This window comes from Sorex fumeus, unplaced genomic scaffold (genome assembly GCF_029834395.1).
Source record: "Sorex fumeus unplaced genomic scaffold, SorFum_2.1 ptg000033l, whole genome shotgun sequence".
In the NCBI taxonomy this organism is placed as follows: Eukaryota; Metazoa; Chordata; class Mammalia; order Eulipotyphla; family Soricidae; genus Sorex; species Sorex fumeus.
In genome coordinates this window covers 80208-98991 of record NW_026606090.1, presented here as the reverse complement: position 1 = coordinate 98991, position 18784 = coordinate 80208, and the positions used below count along the sequence as shown (strand labels likewise).

At 41.6% G+C, this 18784-nt stretch overlaps 1 protein-coding gene across 3 annotated transcripts in view; it reads right to left on the bottom strand.

Moving 5' to 3' along the window:
• Positions 1-18784, bottom strand: part of SH3RF2 (SH3 domain containing ring finger 2) — a 135345-nt gene that overhangs the window by 51807 nt on the left and 64754 nt on the right. For all 3 annotated transcript variants that reach the window (XM_056116884.1, XM_056116881.1, XM_056116882.1), the window contains 2 exons: positions 14621-14890; positions 10835-10930 (listed from right to left, as the gene is read on the bottom strand). In XM_056116884.1, coding sequence (XP_055972859.1) covers positions 10835-10930; positions 14621-14890 — 366 coding nt within the window. The remainder of the gene's footprint in view (positions 1-10834; positions 10931-14620; positions 14891-18784) is intronic.

Genomic DNA, 18784 nt, shown 5'->3' with positions numbered 1-18784 from the left:
AAGGTGTAATGAGATTGGTATTGGAATATAATTATATATGATATATAATATATAATTGGTGTCGTAACAAATCATCATGAACAACTTTGTAAACTATGGTGTTTATTCTTTTTATTATTTTTTTTAATATGCTAGGACTGCTATTTATTCAGATATTGATTAAGCTGATTGAGCTGGGCATGAACTTCACATTACTGTTTTTAAAGAACATTTTTAATTGGGTATCTGTGAGATAGACCATTACAAAGCTGTTCATAATTGGGGTAAACTATGGTGTTTATATAAAGCATAAGGGGAAATTTTACATAGGCAGGCCTTATTACCTATTTCATATAAACTCCAAAATATATTAACACAGAATTGCCTTAAAAGTATTATTAATGACAGATGAGACATGATGACTACCATAACGAGATCCAAGTATAAAATGAAATTGAATGTTACATACTTTACATTCCAGAGTTGAAAACACATATATGTAAATGAGAATGGACATTTAAAATATTTTATTAAATGGTTTTAATTTACTTTCACATAGGTCAAAGTCCTGTAGTAACCACTAATTGGCCCTTACTGATTTATTTCTGATTGTTCTATTTGTCAGTTCTTAAAATTATGTTGGAATGAGCAATATAAAGTAAATTTGTTATGGGATTGGGAAAAGCATGCTGGGATTGGGAGGGAAACTGGGGATATTGTTGGAAGGAAGGTCACAATGGTGGTGTTGGAACACTAAATGCTTGAAACAACTGTATAGTGAACAGCTTTGTAAATAATGGTGTTTTAAATAAAAATCAATTAAAAATGAAAAAGGTATCAAGAGAAATTAATAATCTTGTCAGCTGAGAGCTTTAACCCTTTCAGATGCCTCCATTTCAGCCATCCTCCTTGGTCAGTGGCTGGTTTTATCAATAGATCCAAGTTAGCATCATCAATAAATCCTCAGTTTTTATGAGCTGGACAGGTGCTAACACGATTTTGTGAGTGGAGCACTCTCCCTACCCCCTTCTTGAAGTCATGTCCCAACTCTCTGCACCCAGTGGAGCCTTTTCCTCTTTTTTTATGTAGGAGTACTGCTATTTATTTATTTATTCTTTTAAATTTGTATTAGCGAAACACCATGAGGTACAGTTGTAGACTTACAAATTTTTGTGCTTGGGTTTCAGTTATACAATGATCAAGTGCTCATCCCTCCACCAGTGCCCATTTTCCACCACCATGGATACCAGTATCCCTCCCACCCCCCATGCCCCCCATCCCACCCTGCCTTTGTGGCAGGGCATTCCCTTTTGTTCTCTCTCTCCTTTTGGGTGCTGTGGTTTGCAAAAGAGGCATGAAGGCAACTACTTTCAGCATGCTTCTCCCATCCTGGGAGGATCCTCCCAACACCCTTTATTTGGTGCTCCCTTCTCTATCTGAGCTGCCTTTATCCCTAGCATGTGTGGCTGGCCTCCAGGCCGTGGGGTAAACCTCCTGGTACTTATCTCGGCTATTCTTGTGTGTTAGTCTCCTATTTTGTTACTTTATGTTCCCCAGATGAATGCAATCTTTCTATGTCTATTCCTCTCTTTCTGACTCATTTCGCTTAGCACGATACTTTCCTTGTAGTACCACTTGTATGTAAGTTTCATGACTTCATCTTTTCTAACAGCTACATAGTACTCCATTGTGTAGATGTACCAAAGTTTCTTTAACCAGTCATCTGTTCTCGGGCACTCAGGCTTTTTCCAGATTCTGGCTATTGTAAAGAGTGCTGCAATGAACAAACAAGTGCAGATGTCACTTCGACTATACATTTTTGCCTCTCTGGGATATATTCCCAGGAGTGGTATTGCTGGGTCAAATGGGAGCTCAATTTCTAATTTTTCTAGAATCGTCCATACTGTTTTCCAAAAGGGCTGAACCAGTCGGCATTCCCACCAGCAAGTACTGCTATTTATTCAGCCACTGATTAGCTGATTGAATTGGGCATGAACTCCACCTTACTTTTTTTTCCATTTTTTTATAATTTATAATTTTTAATATAATTTTTATAATTTTATTTATTGAATCACCGTGAGAGCAGTTATAATCCTTTTGGGTTTAAGTCTTGGTCATACAATGAAACATCTGTCCCTTCACCAGTGCCCATTCTCCACCACCAAAACCCCCAATACACCCCCATCCCACACCCTCCCCCTACCTGTGGGGCAGATGTTTTCCACATTACTCTCTCTCTACTTGGATTACATTCAATATTTTGACACCAGACTCACCATTATTATTTGGGATTTTATCCCAACACTCAGATCTGCCAAAAAGGCAACCATAGATAATTTGTTTTCTATTGCTGGTTATGAATAACATACAATGTCACGTGGCTAGGAAGGAAGGGCCAGTTCCACCCCCATCCTGTGAGGCCCACATGTCTCGTCACTGTGGGCCCAAACCTGACTGCCCAGTGGCCTCTGAAAGATGATGGCCGCCGGGCCGCCTAGGGGGAGCAGGTGGAGGGACAGCACCCTTTTCCCCTTGGAGTGGCCCGGCGTCGGTAACCTACTGCAGGGACTGACGCATTTCTGCCAAAAGCCATTGGGTTTTGAGATTTGTTTCTGAGTCTCTGGGATCATGGCCGTTAAGCAGTTTGATAAGGAACCAGAGAGGCCATGCCTCCAAAAGCTGAACTGGAGGTGGTTTGTGGGTGTATCTCCCAAATACCTAACTTTTGGCCATTTACTTTCTTGGTAAACTTTGTCCCAAGTTGTTGGGGTCTGGCGAAAGGCACAGCAGCAATTTTGTGGTATCTGGAAGTCTATAGGCACCATCAGGCTTCTTATGCACTCGCCTCACAGGTACAGATTGACCTGCTGGCGGCACCATACCCCACCTCATCCTCATTCGACCTTCCTGACTCCCTCACTGTGTTTGGGCTGCCTTCCTGGAACCCCTGCTTTTCTGGCTTTCCATGATGGTGTTTATTATTATTATTATTATTATTAATTTTTTTTTTTTGCTTTTTGGGTCACACTCGGTGATGCACAGTGGTTACTTCTGGCTTTGCACTCAGGAATCACTCCTGGTGGTGCTCGGGGGTCCATATGGGATGCTGGGAATTGAACTGGGTCAGCCACGTGCAAGGCAAATGCTCTACCTGCTGTGCTATCGCTCCAGCCCCCCATCATGGTGTTTTCACTTCAAACTCTGACATAGATTTTCCTTCCCACAGTTCCTGACTGGGCTGTTGGTTATGGCTGACAGGGAGCTGACACATAAGGTTCTCTGTTGGAGCCCAAGTAGGGTGTTCACTGAGTCATGAGTCAGAGTGAGTGACATTGCTCATGATCAGACATTCGCTATGTGAGTAGTGGGCAAATCCCTCTGGGATCCCAAGACCTTTTTATTTTGTAGTTTTCCTTTTGGTGGTCCTAACTTGCAGTCCTTGGGGGTCTTGCAAGTGGTGCCAGGGTCCATGTTGTACCAGGGATTGAACTCAAGGCTCGCATATGCAAGGCATGCACTCCTGCCCTTTGAGATATTACCCTTATTCTGGGCCCCTGACTTTATGATAAGATTATTGGTTACTGTTTCCTTTAATTCTTTCATCCCAGCATGATTTTTTTCCTTTCTATATCTTTTTGTGATACGGAAGCAAATCAGAAAGAAATTGTAAAGGTTATCAATTTTTGCGACATAAAGACCTGCCAGTGGCTCAACAATGGTCTAGGTGGGGCCAGAGTGATAGTAAAATGAGCAGGGAGTTTTTTCTTGCACACAGCTGTACAATGGGCAGGGCACTTATCTTGCACACAGCTGACTCAGGTTCAATCCATGGCATCCCATATGGTCCCAAGCCCACTAGGAGTGATCTCTGAGTGCAGAGCCAGGAGTAACCCTTGAGCACCATTTTGGGTGTTTCCCCAAACTAACTCCCCCACCCCTGTCCCCAAACCCAAGAATAAAAGGTAAAGGTAAAGGCCCTCCCGTTGATCGTCGATTTGCTCGAGCGGGCCCAGTAACGTCTCCATTGGAGACTTTGTTGTTACTGTGTCTGGCATATCGAATACTCTCGGTAGCTTGCCGGGCTCTCCGAGAGGAGCGGAGGAATCGAACTCGGGTCGGCCATGTTGGCTGCGTGTAAGGCGAACGCCCTACCCGCTGTGCTATCGCTCCAATGATCTAGGAAAATTCCTCAACAAACAAAAAAATGCAATGGTCTAGGAAAATTCCTGAAAATGTTATAAGCCAAACTTGCAACTTGTATCAACCAGCAGAAATCCTGCATTACCATCTGTCTTCCTCAGTATGTGCGAACTTTCCACAAGAAATAGATTTTTTGGGAGTGGGGGAATTTGGGGTAACTCTTATCATACTCAAAGCTTACTCTTGGCTCAGTGCTCAGGAATAACTCCTGCCAGTACTTGGGAGACCATATGAGGTATCAAAGATCAAACTGGGGTCAGCTTGCAAGGTAAGTGCCCTACACACCCTGCATGTCTCTAACCCCAAGAAATAGCTTTTGAGTTCCCTGTCCAGCAGGGGCCCCTGTGGGTTCATTTCTTTCCAAACCTGACACATATTTCCTGTCCTTTCCCTTTAAGGATAGTTAAATGACCACCACTGAGGTTGTCTAAATCCCCATGCCTCATTTTCACTTGGAGGGTCACTTAAAGAGATAAAAGAAAATTTCCCTATTTAAGAACTTTTTAGGGGGGGCAGAGAGATAGTACAAATAAAGCACTTGCCTTGCATGTGGCAGACCCAGGTTTGATTCCTGGTACCCCATATGGTCCCTTGATCCCCACCAGGAGTGATTCCTGAGTGCAGAACCAGGAGTAAACCTTGAACACAGCCAGGTCCCCTGAGCTCCACCAGGTGCGATTCCTGAATACAGGCCAAGATAACCCCTGAGCATCCCTGGATGTGGCCCAAAGACCAAAAAGAAACATTGATGACAAGGAGTCAGCCACACAGGGATAGAGGTAAGCACAAGGCAGACAGAAAAATTAGATATTAATGGAAAGGTCCTTGAGGTGGGGGAGAGCTAAGGTTTTTTGAGAAAAAGACAAGAAAAAAAAAAGCAGAGAGAAGACAGACAGAGTAAGGAGTGGGAAGAGGATTACAGAGAGAGGCAGGGGCTAACTTTCGAAGCCCTGGGAGGCTTCAGGATTATTCAAGTAAAACAGGAAGCCTCGGGCAGAACATAGGTAGAGGAATGACACGATCTTGATTTATGCTTGTAAAAGTTCATGGTTTAAAATTCCCTCCCTTCCTCAAAGTTAAACACATACTTAACATTTGAGTCAGCAATTCCATTACCAGGTAATTACCCGAGAGAATGAAAACTATGCCCACTTAAAAAAAACAATATGCAAACGCTTAATGCTTATAGCAGCCTTATTCATAGTTGTTACAACTTCACAACTGGAAAAAGTGTCTTGCCACTGCTGGTGTCTGGATAAACATGGTCTACACACACACACACACACACACACACACACACACACACACACACACACTGAACTCAGATGCATCAGCAGTATTGATGGGTGCAATACATTATTCTGAATGAGAGAAGCTAGACCCAATGGCTGACATGCCCTGCATGATTATATTTATATAACATTCCAGAACAATGGAAGAGAAGACTGATCAATATTGATTGTCTCCTTGGGGCCAGAGTGATAATACACAGATAGAACATTTGCCTTGCATGTGACCGACCTAGGCTCAATTCCTGTCATACTATATGGTTCCCTGAACCTGCCAGGAGTAATTTCTGAGTGCAGAGCCAGAAGTAAACCATGAGCATCACTGGGTGTGGCTCTCAAACAAAGAACACCACCTTGTTCCCCCCCCCCCCCAAAAAAAAAGGGTGAGAAAATATTGGTTGTTTGGAGTTGGAGGAGTTGACTTCAAGGTGGAAGCGCGCTATTCTATTTTAGGAGTGTGCTGGAGCTATTTTAAGTCTGAATTGCAGTGTGGTTATACTGCATGGATTCATAAAAAAATATAGAACAAGATACCAAAGAGAATATACTGTAGTGTATGAGAGTGAAGAGAAAAGGCTCATTCGAGCTGCTAGTCCCAGTTCCAGTACGGAGACCAGCTGTAAATTTCTTGAGATTGATTTGGTAAGTTCTGACGGAAGCTTGAACTAGGGACAAAGTCTCTCCCTGGAGCCCAGATTTCTCTACCGCTTGCCCAGTAAGAGGACAATAAATGCCGGATGTTGCGTAAGTAAAGTTCTATATAGTCATTTGTGGCTACGGTGAAATAAGTTAATTTTTTTTTGCCTCCTCCTAACTTTTCTATTTGTCACACCATCAGCTTTTCCATCAAAGACTTTGACAAAGGGCTCCCGTGTGACTTGCGGTGTGTCCTGTCATCTGCCAATGTGATTAATAACTCAGCTGGAGAAGGATTGCAGATCTCTTAAATTTGCACCCACTCATTTGAAACAGTATCCTCGTGGTTCTCAGCGCTGAGCAGGCTTCCTATGAACCAGGCAGGTCCTGTGGGAGAAGTCCTGACAAGACCAGGCGTTTGTTGTACCACCTTTTTCTCCAGGTGCAATTCAATAAATCAAATGATATGTTAACAAGGAAAATCCTGCTTGGGCCAAAAAAAACACATCACTTTTCTGAGAACATTTTCCTTTCTTCCGATTGCTCTGCAATTCAAAGTTTATTTAAAGCATTTTCCACTAATACTATTCTCGATGAAGAGATTGGAGTCAAAATGTAAGTACTGCTTTAAAAAGCTCAATTTAGATCTTATGTAGTTTTTGAAACCCAGACTTACATATTAGAGTAACCACTTGATTATCCCCTGCTGCCTGCCCCCACAAATGAAGCGATGGCTAGTTTGAGGATAATCTTGAGGGTTCGTACAATTACTGGTTCTAGAGGTGAAGTGTTGAGAGTAACAGAACCAAGAACTGCTCAACGTAGAATACTTGGAATGAGCAATAAAATCAGTGGCGCTTTTCCATCCCCACTTCCTTGCCCCAAGCCCCAGATCTACGAAGAAAATTCTTGAAATAATGTAGAGGACATAGAAGCTTGAAGTAATCTCCAAAATGCAAAAGTGTAAGACCGTCCTACATGGCTAATTAGGTATTAGCTGTGGCCAATCTCTGTCCTTGGAGACTCAACCACATCTTCCAACCATCATAATTAGCTTTTCTTTGCATGCATTGCTCAACACAACAAAGGACTCTACCACAAGTCAGAGAGTGGGGCACTTTCCTTGACCACTCCTCTCCTCACTCGTGAGTTTCCAAGTTCAGTGTATCCGCCTCAGAAAAGCTCCATAAATCTGCCTGTTAGCTTGCAAACTCTGAGTCCACGCCACCATCATCTTCCAGTTGACCCGGGTAGTAGTTTGCTAGTTGGCCTTACTGCCTTTCCCATCCTCCTTCTCAAATTCTCCTTCCCACAATAGCTACAGCTATTCTTAAGAAACCCAAATAAGGGGAAATCACTGCCTCGTTAGAATCTTTCAATGACTTCTATCAACTTCTGTCTTTCCGGGGTGGCAGACACAGCAGTTCATCAAGACTCCATGTGCTTCTCAGTTGATTTGAAAATTGCTGGGGGTTGGGGGCAGAGGCACTATGGGAGCAGTTCAAGACAACAGGTAATGAGTAGTGACAACTGTCACTTTGCTGAGGTCTTTGCTCAAATACAATTTGTCTTTTGTCTTCCCTTCAGACAAAGTCTATGTATCACAGATGGTGTTACAACACGATCTAGCCAACTTAATTTGGGTTCCCGAGGGACTCTGGGTTGAGCCTCTCACCGTTCTGTGCTCAACATGGAATATGGGAGAGAGAGAAAATTTGTAATAGCCTGATTCAAGCTAGGGTGAGGATAAGGAAAAGAGACTCTGGGCTACCTTTTTTATTTGGGAGAAGCAGAGAGACAACCTAAGAGGTGCTGCTTTTTTTTTTTTAAAGCAATTTACAGGATCAGAGAAATAGTACAGTAAGTGGGGTGCTTGCCTTGCATGTGGTTGACCTGGGTTGGATCCCTGGTACCCCATATGCTACCTGAGCACTGTCAGGAGTGATTCCTGAGTGCCAGAGCCAGGGGAAAACTCTGAGCTGCATCAGGTATGGCCCCAAATCTAAAATGAATTAATAGGGGCTGGAGCAATAGCACAGTGGGTAGGGCGTTTGCCTTGCACGTGGTCAACCCGGGTTCCCAGCATCCCATATGGTCCCCTGAGCATTGCCAGGGGTAATTCCTGAGCACAGAGCCAGGAGTAACCCCTGTGCATTGCCGGGTGTGACCCAAGAAGCAAAAAATAAAAATAAAAATAAAATGAATAAATAAGTAAATTGTTTTAAAAAGTACCTTATGGTGCTGTACAGATATCTCAGTGGGTTGGGGTACGTGCTTTGCACGAAGGAGACTGGATTCAATTCCTGGCACCATGCGCCTCCAATCACTTTGGGGGGGCCCTAAACGTGGGGGTTGAGGTAGACCCTGCCACTGGTGGGTATTGTGTCTCTTCCCACCCCAATAACAGAGGGCCAGAGAGATTTAAGCACTTTGCCTGCAGAGGCCCCTGGGTTTAATCCAGTGGCTGGCTGGATTCCCATGCACCACGTGGTTTAGCACTGGTGGTTTCCAGTATTGCCACATTATCTGCCATATCAGAGCGGAACCACTGAAGGGCCTGAGCACTTCACTGCTGGGAACATCCCCAGGGCTACCCCATTAGGGTTTTTGAGGCTCCACCAAAACACAAAACAAAACCAGAAATAAAAACATATGGTCATTCATCGATTTTTATTTCATAATGAGTAAAGAACTATATGTGTTGATCAAAATTTAATTATATAAATTTTGTTGGTGATTTTAAAAAACACATATGGTCATTTCAGAAGAGAAATACTATGCAAATACATTGGAGAAGAAAATGAAAATAGTTTAGGATCTCATCTAGGGATCACCATTGATAATATGTTGATATTGTTTATCCATGTACAGATACACACAAGTATTTCTAAATCTAGTTTGATATAATGCAAGCCATTATATTTTTATTCATTTAAAAATTATTATTATTTTGGTTTTTGGGTCACTCCCAGCTGTGCTCTGGGGTTAGTTCTGGTTCTGTGCTCAGGGATCACTCCTGGTGGGCTCGAGGGACCACATGGGGTGCTGGGAATAGAAACCATTTTGGTCCCTTGCACAACAAACTTCTTACCCACCATACTATCTTTCCAGCCTCCATCAGCTTTTTAAAATATTCTGGCAAGACCCACACAATCATGAAACAATTCCACAGGGTCCCTTTAAGTTCAATCTCAAGCCACACGTTAAAGGAATGTGTATTATCATATCCGCTTCTGACTGTACTTTTGCAAAAAATAACTGGCCATGTTTATTAGAAGCAATCTGTGACTAGAATTGTTTAGTAGATCAGCAGTGAAAGTGGAGAGAAAAATGTTTTTCAGTAACATGGCTTCTCATAAAAATCAGATTTTACTCTTAATTTTTTCAAGTTTTTGCTGTGAAATAATTGGACAAAGCAACTTCTGAGTTCTGGGACTTCTTAGAAAGTCCCAAAGGTGGGGGGGGGGGGTGTCAAAGCAATAGTACAGTGGGTGGGGTGTTCACCTTGCATACAGCTGAACCAGGTTCGATTCCTGGCACCCCATAAGGTCTTCGGAGCCAACCAGGAGTAATCACTGAGCACAGAACCAGGAGTAAGGCCCCAGCATCACCAGGTGTGGCCCCAAACCAAACCAAACCAAACCAAACCAAACCAAACCAAACCAAACCAAAGTTCCAAAGGCAGAACTTTGGAACTTTTTGTAGAGTTGCAAAAGTGTCAACTCCAAATTGTTCTTGGTTAAAAGATGACAGTCCTGGGAGAGACACTGCAGGTAAACCAGAGTTTACCTTGGTAGAAATATTTTCCCCCCAGGTCAGTTAGTTTTATTCCCTTTCCTCCTTCCCTTGATGGGATGACGCTATTCAACAGGAAATGGCTAGAGCTGAGTCAACACCCCACTCAAATGACTGATAGTGGAGATGAAAAGAACTAGCATCAAAGGGAATAGCTTTCCCTTCTGTTAGAAGCTCCAAGAGAAGGAAGAAAATAGTTTTAACTCAAGGCCCCAACTTCCACAGAAATGAAAGGAACAACTGACAGTGGGCTTGAAATGGACTTAAGATCAATAATAGACAAGGACAAAATTTTGTTCCCCCACCCCCAAATCTTTGCCCCAAAGCTTAAAGATAAGGATAAAGATAAGGTTAATTTTCTATTAAACCTTTCCCAGAAAGGCTGCAACCTCTGTTTAGGTTTGAAGCTAAGATACAGTGTCTCAGGGGACCAGCCCAGAATTTTTTTTTTCTTTTTGGGTCACACCCAGTGATGTACAGGGGTTACTCCTGGCTCTGCACACAGGAATTACTCCTGGCAGTGCTCAAGGCTACCATATGGGATGTTGAGAATCGAACCCAGGTCAGCCGTGTGCAAGGCAAACACCCTACCCGGTGCTATCGCTCTACCCTGAAGCCCACGATTTTTATTGTTCATTCTAGTGCTTATTGGTCTGTGGTCTGTAGCTCACCTTTCTCTCCAGGTCTTTACATATTATCTGTGACCATACAAACAAGAGGGTTGCTGAGAGGACATGAGTCTGCCAGTTTTGAACCTTCCAGCCTACTGCCAATAGAACTCTCTTTTGATCACACACACACACACACACACACACACACACACACACACACACATACACACACACCCACACATCACAGATTCAGTCTCAGGATTGCTGTGATGCATGTGTATTTCTAGGTAAGCGTGCATCAATGTAGACATGATATTCACGTACCTCTACAAACAAGATGGGGAAGATGCCTATTTTATCTCCCAGCTTGCCTTCTGCCCAGTTGTCATCCACTCGGCTGATTACGGTAATGATATCATCCTGAAAGAGAGAAAGTCTCATGGTCAATGTTAACACTCAGTTTCCAGCTGGTGACAGCCCTCAGTGGAGAGCAGGCTGGGGTCCCAGCTGGTGTCTTGTACAAGAAATGTAACTTAAGGTATGAACTTACTAAATCTTTTACTCAAGTGATCTTTCTTCGTAATGGGCAGTATTTAGCTTGCCAAGACCACAGGGGAAGTAGAAATAATTTGGAGGACCAGTGAAATCTGATTAGAAAATCTGGATCTGTTTCTAATATTTAATCACCAGCAGAACCTGGGATTTTCATTTAATTTAATCTGGAAAAAAATTCATGATGGAAACTACAGAGAGACAGACTTGTAGCTCGACAAAAGAAGAATGATTTTATTCTAATGCTGAACACTCTTCAGAACCAATTCAACATTTGATGTATCAGAAATCAGCAACCTTTTCCGATGTATCAGAAATTCAACCTTTTCCTATTACAAAAGGTCATATGTAGATTGGTAGAAACATTTAAATATATGGCTAAGCAAAATAAAAAATTCTATCACTACACAGACACAACTGCTGTTAACATCTTGGTTAACATATTTTCTTCCAAATTCATTTCTATAAAGATGGACCATATATACATATAAACATATTGATTTAGACAAACTTTTTCCTACATATACAGAGGTACTATAATAAAGTATACAAGTCTTAGATCAACATTTCCTGCACTTAGAAAATGCTTTGAAGCCCTTTCACTCAGCAACAGGTAACCCTAGTCTGACTCCTGATTCAGTTCTAATGGCTACAGCTGTCAGAGTCTTGCCCTCAAGCATTCAAAATTGAAAGCATGAGGGGCTAGAGTGATAGACAGCAGGTAGAGCACTTGCCTTGCATGCAGCTGATCTGGGTTCGATCCTTGGCAACCCATGTAAGTCCCCCAGGAGTTATTCCTTAGTGTAGAGTCAGGAGTAACCCCTGAGCAACACCAGGTGTGACCCGAAAGTAATATGTATATGTATATGGGCTGGAGCGATAGCACAGCGGTAGGGTATTTGCCTTTCACATGGTGGACCCAGGTTCAATTCCTCCGCCCCTCTCGGAGATCCCAGCGAGCTACAGAGAGTATCTCACCTGCACAGCAAAGCCTGGGAAGCTACCTGTGATGTATTCGATGTGCCAAAAACAGTAACAAAAAGTCTCACAATGGAGACGTTACTGAGCCCACTCGAGCAAATCAATGAACAGCAGGAGGACAGTGCTACATGCTCTCTCTCTCTCTCTATATATATACATATATATATATATATATATATATGAAAGCAAGAGACCAGAGATCAAATAGCTGAATCGAGAAAAGTCTGTGTGCATTTATTAATTCAATATTTCATTTAAGATTCTATGTAATATGGGAAAGAAAGGGAAAAGGCAGAGAATATTCCAGATTATGGGGGGAATCAGTATCCTTAAATAGGATTCCAGAAAAAGGTAGAAACCTTTCTCCTTTGATATACTTTTATATCCACAAAGGGGAACGAGTGAGCATTTTTCACTAGTTTAAAGCAGGCGAGCTAGTAAAACAGGGGTAAGATGTTGAGATGATCATCCTCTGCTATTGGGTAATCTGTGTTATTCAGGTTATGGGCTCATCCTGGGCTCATTCACCCTTGATTCTGCACACTGGGAATTCCTTTCCTGAGGGTTCTTCCTCATCCAACCTGACCCTATCTCACTGTCTTAGCACAAATCATTTAGTTTGCCTATTCTTGCACTCCATGACACCTTGATTTTTGAACAAATACCATCTCAGTAATACCTTTCCACATTCATACCTCTTATCAATCTAAACACAAATATTCATCCACTGATCTCTTTGACCTTCATCTGATTCATATCCCTCATTTATTTTAGATGATGCCAAATTCAAGACTGCATTGTCCTTCTGTTTAGGCTACTCTGTATTTTTTTTTTTTTTGCCATTTTCTATTAGACATTTTTAGATGATAATATCTTTAGTGATAGTCTACCCATCAGATTGTAAACTCCAAGTACACAGGACCTGTGTTGCTCTGTTCATGTCTGTGTCCTCAGTATCTTAGACAGTGGCTCCATTTTAGGAGTCATACAATAAATATTTCTTGAATGCCTGCCCATGAGGATGAATAAATAAATATGTGCATAAATCGGTACCATTTACTAAGAGAGAAAACATTAGAGAAAAAGTATTGTTGGAGGGAAGATCTGGACTTTGATTTGGACAAGCTGAGTTAGGAAGACCATGATTTCTTCAAGTGTAAGTCAGCTCTCCAACATTGACCAAATTCGCTTTTGTGGTTCCTTTTTTATTTTCTTTTTGAGTCATACCTGGCAATGCACAGAGGTTACACCTGGCTCTGCACTCAGGAATTACTCCTAGCGGTACTCAGGGGACCATATGTGATGCTGGGAATTGAACGCAGGTTGGCCACATGCAAGGCAAATGCCCTACCCCCCCGTGCTATCACTCCAGCCCCTGTGGTTCAGTTTTTATAGTTGCCCATTTATGTATCTATTTTCCCTTGGACTGCCAGCTCCATGAAGGCTGGGTATGGTAACTCACCACTTTCTCTCCATCTTGGATGGGCATAATGAATGAACTGAACGAATGGTTCTTGTTTGTGGATTTTCAGAGACGGTCAAAAAAGTGGATGATACTTGCTGCTTGAGTCTTCCTCTAGTGCTGCCTCAGAGCTCAGCACCAACTGACTGGCTCAAAGGAAATAGTAAATGCTCTTGGAACCCTCAAGCAGCAGCGAAAGTGTAGTAGGAAAAATATTTGCGGCTTAACTCACTACAGAGACCTTCCTTAGGAAACGCATTCCGCGGTGTCAAAGCAGTAATAAAATTTATTTCAAAATATGGAGGTTGGTGAGGTTATCTAGTTGAAAGAATCTGAGTAAATCTCATTTCTGGTAGAAGTAGAATAATGTTTTATACAACAAAAGGGGATTTCTGAGTTATTGCAATAGTGACTAGTCTTATACTTATTTTTGATTCACTTATCACAAGTAGCAGAAAAGTCCTCAACTCTATTTTCTATGAACTTGAATGTTTAGTGAATAGTAAATACAGAACACTGAGTATTAAAGTAGTTTACGCTTTAGTAGAGATGTCATTTCTTGCAAGTGGAGAAGAATCATAATTAAAAAAAGAGGCAGAAAACCAGAATCACTAATTTTCTTGGAAAATATATATTATGAGGTTATTTCCATGTGTAAAGGATAATTAGATTGTTGTCTAGGATGGGAGTGTTTTGAATGTAATCTTTAAGACAAAATAGAATGTTACAAGCAATTTAAGAGCATGCCCCACCAAAGTTCATCATGAATCTCTAAGGGCATTTGTGATGACCAAGTTATAATCCCCTAATTTTATCATTTGTAACATTCTATTTTGCATTTTTTGGACTTTAATTGAAACGGTAAATGACCAAAGCAAGTCCTGGGATGACACTGTTAGGTTTAATAATCTTGGTTGAAATTATTTTCTTTCTTCTCATCAGTGTTATAACAAGAGACATTGAACAAAATAATTTGATACAAGGGCCTGCTGTCTATATCTATGTATAGAGTCACACATAATAAAAACATGAGCAGGTATTAAATGCACAGCTCTTAAGTTCGCAACGGTTTCCTTGCAGTTACTGGTGATTTCTGGGGCTGCCCAGAAACTTACCTTGAAAAAGCTCAGGCAGTCCTGGTTCTCACTTTTGTCTTTGTCCCGAAGGTCGAAGTTGTAGAGGGCCCTGCAGAGAGGGGGTGGCTGGGGGAGCTGCTTGATGACTTCCACGGAGTTGGCGGGGAAGATGCCACTGACTCCATTGACCTCCCCCTGGTACCAGTTCTCATCCAGTTGTCTCCGGAGGAGGATGACATCTCCCTTATTAAATCGCAGGTCCCCAGGATTCTGCCCTCGGTAGCTGTACAAGGCCTTTGCCCGTGGTACCTGCAGGAGAACAGACCAATAAAACTGGCACTTAGCTTGGAATCTGGAGGGGCGTTAGGCATCACATTCGTAATTCCACTTCCTCTGTAGTGTGTGTGGACCATATCATCTAAAATTGGAAATTGGCTCACATTTGTTACCCCCATTCTAGGATTAGTTGCCTGAACCCCAATGCAACCTAGTGTCTGTGGAGGGTGGCCTAGCTAAGAAGTGGCAGCAATGGGGTCTGTACAAAGGCTCCCTGACTCGAGAGCTTGTGCTCTAGGTGGTGAATAGTAGTTTGGACTTGATGCCTCAACTCTGTGCACTTGAGTGAGTCAGGGATTCTTTCTGACTCCTGAATTTGGGTTCCTTAAAATTCTGGTTCTCATAAGGTACATTGAAGACAAAGTTGGCAAAACCCTCCATGACATTGAGGCTAATGGTATTTTCAAAGATGCCACCCCACTGGCCGAGCAAGTGAAAACAGAGATAGATAAATGGGACCATCTTAAACTAAGAAGCTTCTGCACCTCCAAAGAAACAGTGACCAAAACACAAAGACAGTCTACAGAATAGGAAAGGATATTTGCCGAATACACATCTAACAAGGGGTTGATATCAAGGATATACAAAATACTGGTTGAACTCCACAAGAAGAAAACATCCAACCCCATCAAAAAATGGGGCAATGAAATGAACTGAAACTTTCTCAAAGAAGAAATCCAAATGGCAAAAAAGCACATGAGAAAATGCTCTACATCATTAATCATCAGGGAGATGCAGATCAAAACCACAATGAGATACCATCTCATACCTCAGAGACTGGCCCACATCCAAAAGAACAAAAGCAACCGATGCTGGAGCGGATGTGGTGAGAAAGGGACACTCCTTCACTCTTGGTGGGAATGCCGACTGGTTCAACCCTTTTGGAAAACAGTATGGACGATTCTCAAAAAATTAGAAATTGAGCTCCCATTTGACCCAGCAATACCACTCCTGGGAATATATCCCAGAGAGGCAAAAATGTATAGTCAAAGTGACATCTGCACTTGTTTGTTCATTGCAGCACTCTTCACAATAGCCAGAAACTGGAAGAAACCAGAATGCCCAAGAACAGATGACTGGTTAAAGAAACTTTGGTACATCTACACAATGGAGTACTATGTAGCTGTTAGAAAAGATGAAGTCATGAAATTTACATACAAGTGGTACAACATGGAAAGTATCGTGCTAAGCGAAATGAGTCAGAAAGAGAGGGATAGACATAGAAAGATTGCATTCATGTGGGGGATATAAAGTAACAAAGTATGAGATTAATACCCAAGAGTAGCTGAGATCAGCACCAGGAGGATTATTCCATAGCTTAGAGGCCAGCCGGGCATTCTAGTGGAAAGGGCAGTTCAGATAGAGAAGGGACCACCAATAAAGAGTGTTTGGAGGATCCTCCCAGGAGGGGAGATGCATGTTGAAAGTAGACTATGGACTGAACATGTTTGCCACTCAATGCCTCTTTTGCAGACCACATCTCCCAAAAGAAGAGAGAGAACACAAGGGATTGCCCTGCCACAGAGGCAGGGTGGGATGGGGGGGATGGGAGTGGGGGGATATTATCCATGGTGGTGGAAAATGGGCACTGGTGGAGGGATGGGTATTTGATCATTGTATAATCGAAACCCAAGCACAAAAAATTGTAAATCTACAACTGTACCTCATGGTGTTTCACTAATAATAATAATAATAAAAAGAGTTTAAAAAAAATTCTGGTTCCACCTCTCTCCTCTTGTGTGATCATGGCAAACAGATCTAAATAATTTTTTTTTAACTGTCATCATTTAAAAAACTGGGTCATAAGGTACAGTAACAAAGCTTTCATGTTTGAGCTTCAATCAACAATCATCAAACAACCAGTTCTTCAACAGTGCCAATTTTCTACCACCCAAATTCCCAGTATCCCCCCACCCCCACCCCCATTCAACACATTCCCCTGCCTGTGTGGCAGACAATTTTCATAATACTCTCTCTCTACGTTGGTTACCTTCAATATTTTGACACCAGTCAAAAACTGGGTCATAAGGGAATACCTATGCCATCAGGGGTAGTTGTAAGGAATGGCTAATATTCACTATGCATTTAGCATTTTGCTTGGTACAGTGTGTGAGCTGAATAAACAGTACCTATTATCATCACTCTCTCTAACAGAGGCGAATGATAACACTTCTGCCTATCCTTAGGGTTGAAGGGAAGGAAATTGAGATGAGATGCCCTGAAAACAGGAAGTGATCCATGAGAAGGCCACAACCACATTCTCCTTCTCTATAAATTGTCCCCACCTGTGTTTGGATCATTGGGGGCACAGTAGAGACAAAGAAACAATTAGTCAACAATCCACCAGTAACTGAAACAAAAATAGCTAAAGAATCAACATATGTCAAACCAATTGTGAAAAATAATTATTTTAGTCAAGTGCATTTCCCTCCCTTCCAATTAAAAACTGGTTTATCCACACAGAAGTGGCCTCATTCTGGTCTTGCTTGTAGTCACTTTGGCAAATGGAAAGTTCTAGTAACTTAGGTTTGATATCAATCCCTTAATCATCACCCGGGATTGTGATTTTTTTATTAAGTGTGTATTACTTGATTTTATTTATTTTTTATAAGTGTGTATTTATTATTTTTTTTTCAGGATTGTAATTTTATTTGTGCTTTTACTCAGCAATGGGGTAAATTATCTCCTCTCTTAGGTGCAGTCTTGCTTTCCACAGCTCCTATGAATTTAATTCTTGAAAAGACTTTGGGGTGAGTATTCATTTAAAGACGAATTACAAACATTTAGGGGCAGAGAAGTTTGAGGGATTGGCAGATTAGTTGGTCCCTGGACAAGTAAAATGCATCTATAGAGTTAGAAAACCATGGAAACACAGTTTATCCTTGGAAAACTAGGGATCAAGTGGGCAAAGATGCATAAGCTAGGAGGGTTAGTATAGTGTTGTGACTATCTAAGTAGAAATGGTTGAATAAATTATAAGGTACACCCAGTACAATGAAACAACTGCAGTCATTAAAATTGATGACATTGATCCATGATTAACAGCACTGCAAGTCATACATAATATACTTACTTGTAAGTTTTATGGAGAAGGTTAAAAACAGTTGATGAGACTTTCACTAGCAATACATGTAAAAATATTTCTTACTAGGGACAAATATGGAACGTCTATATACCAACATCTGAAGAATAGTTGTTTCCAAGTGGTGGGTTTTGAATATTTAAAAAAATGTTCTTAGCAGTGTTTTCTAACCTTTCTACAATAAAATTACTATTGTCTATTCATATTGGAATGCAAAAAAATGAATGAAACTGGGGTATGAGAAAAATTTAGGAAGAAAATATGTCAAAGGGAGTAGGATAAGAACTAACTTTTTGCAACTAGCTTTTTGGAGAAAATATTCTTTCAAGAGAAAGAGGCAGGTAGCAGAATTAGAGCAGAGGATTTCTGGGAAATGAACTGAGTCTATGGCAATCCTTGGGTTGAGTATTCCATGGAATAATAGATGTTCTTCCATATTTCTTTTCTTCAATATTTCTTTGTAATATTATTCACATTTTTTCTAGGTATGAGACCATTTGGCTACAGGTTCTAGGTTAATTGGCAGCAAAGTTCTGGCCCATGGAGCCCCAGGAACTTTTAGGATCTAGTCTTACTGAGTCAGATATTTTCCCCCTTTCAATTTTTTCACCTCGCTGTGTGGGATGCAGACATGATTGCAGGTGCTCCAGTTGCCATTCTGAGCAAAGGGGGTGAGGGTGACATAAAGTTTCATTTTCCTTACTGCACTGCGTTTTGGATTTACAAAAAGGAAAGAATGACAGCACAAAGAAAAATGAGTCAAAGTCCTTTTGCCTTGATGTCTT